We start from the raw sequence: 9077 nt of genomic DNA, 5'->3' as shown, positions 1-9077 counted from the left end.
AAGTGAGCACATTAGAGGTCACATCAGTCAATTTATTACTCTTTTTAATAATTTAAAAAATGTTAAGGTTCAAATTAACGATGAAGATCAAGCTATACTATTATTATGCTCTTTACCCCTTTTATACAAGTCTTTCAAGGAGACCCTAATTTATGGTGGAGATAATCACTCATTTAAGGATGTGAAGGTTCATCTGTTGAGCAAAGACAAACTCAGAAATAAGTTTGGTTTGAATAGCAAGTCAGATAGGCGAGTCTCGATTTTGGTAACATTTAAGAAAGCGAGGCAAAAGATATAACTATTGTAAGAATTTAGGTCACGTCAAGACAGATTGTTATAAACTATGAAATAAAAGGGCAATTGAGAGCAACAAGGAAGATTTAGTTGGTACTAATTTGGCCAATGACAAAGGTGATGATTTCTTTTTGGTGTCAACAAGTGAAAGTTCTAAGCTTACGTTCAAGTGGATTTTGGATTCGGGTTGTTCTTTCCACATGTGTCCCAACAGGGATTGGTTCTTCACATACAGTTCAGTTGAAGGTGGAGTTGTGTGCATGGGAAATGGTTCACCCAGTAAGGTAACTAATATTGGTACTGTTTAGATTAGGATGCACAATGGGACAATTAGGACACTATCATATATCAGACATGTGCCTGACTTAAAGAAAAATCTCATCTCCTTAGGAATTTTGGACTTAAAGGGTTATAGACTTAACATCAAGTCAAGCGAAATTAAGGTATCCCGTGGGGCTCTCATTTTGATGAAAGGTAAAAAGATTGACAGTTTTTATATTCTAGAAGGATCAATGATGACCAATGAAACAACATGTCCCTCGTCTGTTCGAAGTCAACTCATTTGAAGCGAAAACAACTTGGTCATAGGAGGGAGAAAGGTACGATTGTTTAAGGAGGTTCTCTTTTGGATGCAGGTTTTGAAAAGATAGGGCATTGCATTCGTAGAAATTAGACTTGAATCAATTTTGATTTGGCAGTGTACAAGTTAAAGACTAGAAGACTTCTAGCTTCTAAGCACAGCTTCAACCGAGGTAATATCCTACATAGTTCGAGATCAGTTCGTTGTAAGCTTTGGCAAAGAAGGCGTTCTGGAAATATGAGTCAATGTGGAGATTTGTGGAGTTATGTCTTGCATTTTTCGGGTTTTCTTCTCCTAATTAAACTCTGTTTTTAGTTTCTCACTTAAACTCTGATTAGTGTAGATTATTTTAATATTATTTAACCTACGAATTTAGCCTATAAATAAACCCTTTCTTCCACCCTAGAAATATAACTTATTACACATTGAGGTATTAGCTTTTACAAGCTTTCAGAGAATTTTGTGTTTACATTTTGAGGGTTCTTATTTCAAGTTTCGGGGTTTAGTTTTATCTTTATCTTTTGTACTCATCATTTTTTCCGTTTTAGTAAAATTATCTTTGCCTAAGATTTTTTATCCTCTTTGGAGGTGTTTTTCCACGTAAAATATTTGTGTTCGATTTTTTCAGTTTCATTGTTATTTTACTTGTTTGTCCTTAACCGGGTTTATCCCCAACAATCCCATAAGAATAAAAAGCTTTTGTTAAAATTAAGTGATCCAAATCCTTATTTAAATAAAATACAGTGGTAAAATAAAATAAAAGTAAAATCCATATAGAACTACACTTCTTTTATTTTATTTTAGAATAAAGTTTTTTAAACCTTATTAAACTCCATCTATTTTATATTGATTAGAATAAGGTGTTTCAATCTTACTAGAATATGGCTTTACAAGCCTATAAATAGACATAGTGTATTCCTTTTGTATTCATTCGAATTCGACATAGTGAATTTTCTTATTCTCTGCTCGTGATTTTTTTTCGAAAGGGTTTCCACGTAAAATCTGTGTGTTCTTTATTTTATTTTATTTTCATAGCTTTGGCAAGAATAAAGAAAACTTGAGATTGAAATATGGCAAGACTCAATCTTGGGTAATCAAAGACCCAAAGTCTCAACCTTCGTCAATAATGCCAAGCTTTCATTAATATCTATGGGACTAAATTTAAATACATGAAATATGAACTTTTACTTCTCTTATTAACTATTCTTAATAATGTAATGTCTTTTTTTAACTCGAGTGAATAGTTTTTTCTTTAGATTAACTCAATTACCAAATTCATGTACATTTTAAAAAATTTATGGGATCACATTTTAAAACATGAAATTTGATTTTTTTACTTTTATATTCATAGGTAGTTATTTGGATAGATCTCAATATAAGCTATGCAAGAAAAGATTCAATACCTATACTTAGTGAAATAGGTATCCACATGTTATGCATATTATGCTTGTGAAGCTATGAAGTGTTGCTCTTGGTGAGGTTGAGGTGTTTAAGGTTACGATATAGCGAGATTGTAGTGACGAAGTTTGAATAAGTAATGTAACATGAACGTAATATAATTTTTTAAAATTCGGTGATAAACACTTAATTTAAACCACGACTAAAATTATCATTTTTTTTATAATAAGGGAGTAGAGATTAAAACAAAGTAGAGTGAATAACTTAAAGTAGACCAAAAGAAAATTGTAAGGAAAATCCCAACTCTTCTACAACCTTCTATCCCTTTCGCGCACATAGAGAATTCAAAGCCCTTCTTAACCACCACCCCCACCCCCCCCCCCTTGCGGCAAAAGAAAAAAAAAAACACTTCCAATACAAGAAAAAACCGAACTAAATTTCAAAATCTCCCATTTTATCCTCAAAAATGGCCTCAAGAAGGCTAACAAGGTCCGCTTTTTTGGCCATTAAAGCATCAAAAGCCTCAACTCGTTACCTGTTCCGCGCTCGCGCCATCTCCGCCGCTGCTTGTACTTTGCGTAATTCCCTCATTTCGCCTCATCGGTCTCAAAATTTCAACGAAGTGGCGGAGAACAACGGCGGCTTCTTCTCTCTCACTCGCAGCTATCACTCTTCTCCTCCACTTTACTCTTCTGCCACTAGCCCTGCGCAGGTTTATACATTGTTTATTGAACTTTTCATTTCTAATTATGAATTTCATTTCGGTTTTATTTACTTTGAGAGACACTCGAGTAATTGAACTGTTCTGTTTGTGTGTGTGTTTTTGTAGCAAACTTTAGCTAAGGAAGGCATTTGGATTCAATTTCTGTGTATGTGTGTATAATTGTTTGCTTTCTTCATTTTAGTTTGGCTTAGAATAAGCACTTGGTTATCAACAATGTTAATATCGCCGGCGTGATTTGACTTTATTGATTATTCCTGTCTTGACTGGTAGGTGTCCAATTTTCTGAAATTTTGATCAATTACATTGTAGCGTCTTAACCATTGTTATGCTCATGTTAGCTATATCTGTATTCTTGGATATTTTCTTGTCGCAACAACCGATCAGAGTACAAATTTTATGAAATTTGGCTCAATTACATTGCAGTGGTTTCACCGTTGATATGCTCGTGTTAACTATCTTTGTGTTCTACGATATCAGATCAATCAATCAGAGTACATGTTTTATGATATTTGGTTCGATTACATTGTAGTGGAATTATTGTTGCTATGCTCGTGTTAACTCTCTTTGTTTCCTTGGATATTTCTCATCAGATCAACCAATCAGATTACACTGATATGGCCTGGGAGGGCCTTGTTGGGGCTGTTCAAGCGGCAAAGGATAGCAAACAGCAAATGGTGGAAGCTGAACACTTAATGAAAGCTCTTTTAGAACAGAAGGATGGGTTGGCTAGAAGGATTTTCACAAAAGCAGGGCTTGACAACACTTCTGTTCTGCAGGCTACCGATGACTTTATATCGAAGCAGCCTAAAGTATGTATTTTAATTGGTTATGTTTACTTAGTGAGTTTGCTTCAATGCTTTATTCTTTGTATACGATATTCGTGATATAGGGGCGTTTATTTCCCTCTGGCAGGTGATGGACACAAGTAACTCTATAATGGGATCAAATCTTAGCTCCCTTTTAGACAATTCTCGAAAGCATAAGAAAGAGATGGGAGATAATTTTGTTTCGGTGGAACATTTTGTCCTAGCATTTACCTCAGATAAGAGGTTTGGGCAGCAGTTGTTCAAGAACCTCCAGCTTAGTGAGCATGCTTTGAAGGATGCCATTAAAGCTGTTCGTGGAAATCAGCGTGTAACTGATCAAAGTATTATGTTAAATTGAGCTTGCCATTTTTTATTTTTATTTTTTTTTGGATTATAGTAGCATTATTTTTATAGCAAAAATAAGCTGCAACTAAGAAATTGATTGTGTATAAGGGAAAGTTAGAAAGTAGTTCTCACAGATATGATTGAGCCAAATGCTATGATTTGAGTGATTTACAACTTATGGGTGAAGGAATAAAAAATTATAAACCACTGGCTAGATGCTAGTCAAGCTTTACATGAGGAAATTGAACAAGTATGTTCTTGTGAAACATATTTTTGCATGCCAACTCAAGTTAATCTTTGTTCACTTATCATATGATATCCTTGTATTACATTTTCTTAAATGTCCCTTTCCTGATGTGTGTAGATCCTGAAGGAAAATATGAGGCACTTGAAAAGTATGGGAATGACTTGACTGAGCTTGCTAAGCGTGGCAAACTAGATCCTGTTATTGGTCGTGATGATGAAATAAGGCGGTGCATCCAGATACTATCAAGACGAACAAAAAATAACCCTGTTATAATTGGGGAGCCTGGTGTGGGGAAAACAGCAATTGCTGAAGGGTATGTTTTCGAAGTATGTTGGGTTCTTGCGGTAATTCTTATGAGTAGAAAAAATTGTTCCATAGTTAGAACTTGTTAGGTGAGTTGCTTTTTTCCTTCTTGGGCATATATTTAGCATTTTATGATAGAGGATTACATGTATTAAGTTATTGGATTTTTAAAGTAGCTACTTCAAGTTATCCATGGTCCTCTTTTTGCAGAAAATTTGGATATCCAGCTGTCGAGTAGTTCTTTACTGAGTTTTTCTAATTTTGCACTGCATGTCAACAAATAGTGTACTTAACAGAGAAGGTGCAGGAAAATATTAATTTAGTCCCTGTTCTTAACCAGAGTCGTACTACTTTCCTTTAAATTCTAATGATGCATTGACTGAGCTGGTATTTTATGCCAGTGCTGCCAAGCATAAATTTCTAAGTTTCTTTTTAGTCACATCTGTTGCTCAATTATATGGGCGTGCATGAATACTTTGTGCGTGATCTTTTTGATAATGAAAATTTGTTTATTATGTTGCAGATTGGCTCAAAGGATTGTACGGGGAGATGTTCCTGAACCGCTGTTAAACCGAAAGGTAAGATTATAAACAAAGAAGTTATCCATTTGAAATAGATACAAACATTTGAATATGGGTAGACATTTGCCCCTCTTGGATGAGCATGATGAACAAATAGTTGTAGAAAGAAACTTAACTGGCAGTTTTGTTGACTATCTAGTTGGAAGGGGTCAATCTTAATGTTCATCTAACATTGACATTATTTCCTTGTTTTCTTCAGTTGATCTCCCTAGACATGGGTTCCTTGTTGGCTGGTGCCAAGTTTCGTGGAGATTTTGAGGAAAGGTTGAAAGCTGTGCTGAAGGAAGTTACTGCTTCAAATGGCAAGATTATTTTATTCATTGATGAGATACACACGGTTGTTGGTGCAGGTTTGTGCCTTGCTTTTATTGCTTAAAATATGTGATTTTTTTTCTTGAACATTTATCACTGTTTCCTTTCAGAATTCATGTGAGCTAATGCACTATTAGAACTAATACTGTAGCCCCCTGCTAGTTTTTATATTCATTTGAACAGGTTTGGTTTCTAATTCTAAAGAAGTTATGGTTTATTATGGATACTAATGTGCTAAAGATGGTTTTTCGTAATTTGTTTAGGGGCTACTGGTGGCGCAATGGATGCTGGGAATTTGTTAAAGCCAATGCTGGGGAGAGGTGAGCTGCGATGCATAGGAGCTACTACATTGGATGAGTACAGGAAATACATTGAGAAGGATCCTGCACTTGAGCGCAGATTTCAACAAGTGTTTTGTGGTCAGCCATCTGTTGAAGATACAGTATCAATTCTTCGAGGCTTGCGTGAACGCTATGAGCTACATCATGGTGTTAAAATATCTGACAGTGCTCTTGTTTCAGCGGCAGTTCTTGCTGACCGCTATATAACAGAACGTTTTCTGCCTGACAAAGGTAAAGCAGTGAGCAAAATGGGAAATTCTATAACTGCTGCATGGATTGATTTATGTTGATTATCTATCAACCTTAAATATTTTGGGCAAATGAGCTTCTTAACAGCTCTAATTTATTTATTTATTTATTTATTTTAGCCATTGATCTTGTTGATGAAGCTGCTGCAAAACTTAAGATGGAGATCACTTCTAAGCCCACAGAGTTGGATGAGATAGATAGAGCTGTTCTGAAGTTGGAGATGGAGAAGCTATCCCTTAAAAATGACACTGATAAAGCATCCAAAGAAAGGTTAAGCAAGCTGGAAAATGATTTGAACTCACTGAAACAGAAACAGAAAGAATTAACTGAACAGTGGGATCATGAGAAGGCTCTTATTACTAGAATCCGATCAGTGAAAGAAGAGGTAATTTTCATTTGTTCTCATTTCTGCTCTGTTAAATAACCTTCATATTGTTTTCTTAATCTCTGATTGCCCTTGTTTTATGTTTATAGATTGATAGAGTTAATCAAGAAATGGAAGCTGCTGAACGTGAGTATGATTTAAGTCGTGCTGCCGAGCTTAAATATGGAACTTTAATGTCTCTTCAACGCCAGTTAGAAGAGGCTGAAAAGAATCTTGCTGAGTTTCAAAAGTCTGGGAAGTCTTTGCTCCGTGAAGAGGTTACTGATCTTGATATTGCTGAAATTGTTAGCAAATGGACCGGCATACCTTTATCAAACCTTCAACAGTCAGAAAGGGACAAGCTAGTCTTGCTGGAAAAGGAACTTCATAAGAGAGTGATTGGTCAAGATATTGCGGTAAAATCGGTAGCCGATGCAATCAGACGCTCGAGGGCAGGATTATCTGACCCAAATCGTCCAATAGCTAGTTTCATGTTCATGGGCCCCACTGGTGTTGGGAAAACTGAGCTTGCAAAGGCTCTAGCTGGTTTCCTTTTCAATACAGAAAATGCTCTGGTCAGAATTGATATGAGTGAGTACATGGAAAAGCATGCAGTTTCACGCTTGGTAGGGGCACCACCGGGCTATGTTGGTTATGAAGAGGGCGGACAACTCACTGAAGTTGTTCGTAGAAGGCCCTATTCTGTAGTTCTTTTTGATGAAATTGAGAAAGCTCATCATGACGTATTCAATATTTTGCTACAGCTATTGGATGATGGAAGGATAACTGACTCTCAGGGAAGGACTGTTAGTTTTACAAATTGTGTAGTAATAATGACTTCAAATATCGGCTCTCACTACATTTTGGAAACTCTCCAGTCTACATATGACAGCAAGGATGCTGTTTACAATGTGATGAAAAAACAGGTGGTTGAGTTGGCAAGACAGACTTTCCGCCCGGAGTTCATGAACCGGATTGATGAGTATATTGTTTTCCAGCCTCTTGACTCCAAAGAAATCGGTAAAATAGTTGAGTTACAGGTGATTAATCTTTGCAACCTTTCCTCGGTCTTTGATATTTGCCTTCTTCAATTTTTTTTCTTCATGAGGGATATGCTAAGACTAAAATATTACTATATTAGTAATTAACTTTGACCTAGTATCATTGGAACTTGGAAGCCTCGGAATAGAAAACAGTGAATACTAGATAAGATCTTTACTTTAGGTTCTTTTCAAATTAGGGGGAGCAGTTGATCTGGTTAACTTTTTTTGACTTAACTGATTAACATTATATTTTAACTGATCTAACTGAACCGACTTTACGTGCATATCAATCAGAGCTTGCCCCAAAAGCACTTGCTAGAAAAATTCTCGAAGAGGAGGGAAGTTAATATCAATGAATTGGTTATACTGTTATTGTATGTTATTTACTCAAGGTAGATACAGTTAAGGATTAAAGAGGTTTATTATCTCCCTTGTTTCCAGATGGTGCGGTTAAAAGATAGACTGCGACAGAAGAAAATCTATCTGCACTACACAAAGGAAGCTGTTGAACTTCTGGGGACACTGGGATTTGACCCTAACTTTGGAGCAAGGCCAGTTAAGAGGGTGATACAACAATTAGTGGAGAACGAAGTTGCAATGGGAGTGATGAGAGGAGATTTCAAGGAGGAAGACTCGATCATTGTTGATGTGGAGTCCTTGCCGTCGGTGAAGGACCTTCCCCCCCAAGATAAGTTATGCATTAAGAAATTGGAGAGCAGTTCTCCATTAGATGTTATGGTTGCAAATGATTAGCGTTGCCTTTAGGAGATGTTTATCATTCGTACATATACAAGCAGTTCTAGGTTAAATAATGTTATACTTGATTTGAGTTCCTTTCCACATTTCAAAGTCAAAACAAAGATATTGTGATGAATCAGGGGTACTCGAACGCTTTTTCATAGCATTCCACTTTATTTATATATAAAAAAACCTTATAGTTTCTCATATATATATATATTCATGTATATTTCATTTTTAAAATTTTGGATCATTTCGAAGTCTTTTCGGGTTCAAAATAGTTTTGGGTTATTATGATTTCTGATTTTAATTTGGATGACTGATTTGGGTTCTAGTGATTTTAGGTTTGAATTATTTTATATTCAAGTTAGTTTTGTGTTTAGGTCATTTTAAAGCAAGTCGATTTGGGTTTGGGGTTTGTCAATTTTATATAGCCAAATCAAGTTGAGTTGGTTTGAGTTTGAGTCGGTATGAGTTTTATCAAGCCAAATTTGGTTGAATTTGAGTTAAATTAATAGAATCAAGTTTTAGGTCTAAGATCAGAATTACTCGTCTAATTCACGACATTTGAGTCTCGACACCCCGAAAAAAAAATGCAGCAGTGACATTTGCCGATGCTAAAACTGGGCGGATTGAAGCGAAAGAAGACAGCATGTAAAGCAAGGCAGGCAAGTACTTTTTATTTGTTTATTTACTTTTCCATTCTTTGCAATGTATGTGTTCCTTCCCATCCTACCGTATAATTATTGAAT

At 35.7% G+C, this 9077-nt stretch overlaps 1 protein-coding gene across 2 annotated transcripts; it reads left to right on the top strand.

Annotated features, from left to right (window-relative positions):
• The first annotated feature begins 2499 nt into the window (after positions 1 to 2499).
• On the top strand, positions 2500 to 8534 carry LOC107961684 (chaperone protein ClpB4, mitochondrial). 2 transcript variants are annotated; one of them, XM_016897761.2, is made up of 10 exons: positions 2500 to 2984; positions 3587 to 3805; positions 3909 to 4143; positions 4512 to 4707; positions 5221 to 5275; positions 5478 to 5628; positions 5854 to 6162; positions 6321 to 6565; positions 6655 to 7584; positions 8029 to 8534. In XM_016897761.2, exons 1-10 carry the CDS (start codon positions 2739 to 2741, stop codon positions 8338 to 8340), a joined length of 2898 nt encoding a protein of 965 aa, XP_016753250.2. In that variant the 5' UTR covers positions 2500 to 2738; the 3' UTR covers positions 8341 to 8534. The 2 variants fall into 2 exon arrangements, with proteins under 2 accessions (XP_016753250.2, XP_016753249.2); XM_016897760.2 differs by having other exon boundaries at positions 6300 to 6565.
• The last annotated feature ends 543 nt before the right edge of the window (positions 8535 to 9077 follow it).

Source organism: Gossypium hirsutum, chromosome A06 (assembly GCF_007990345.1).
Source record: "Gossypium hirsutum isolate 1008001.06 chromosome A06, Gossypium_hirsutum_v2.1, whole genome shotgun sequence".
NCBI lineage: Eukaryota > Viridiplantae > Streptophyta > Magnoliopsida > Malvales > Malvaceae > Gossypium > Gossypium hirsutum.
This window is presented reverse-complemented; position numbering and strand designations above follow the sequence as displayed.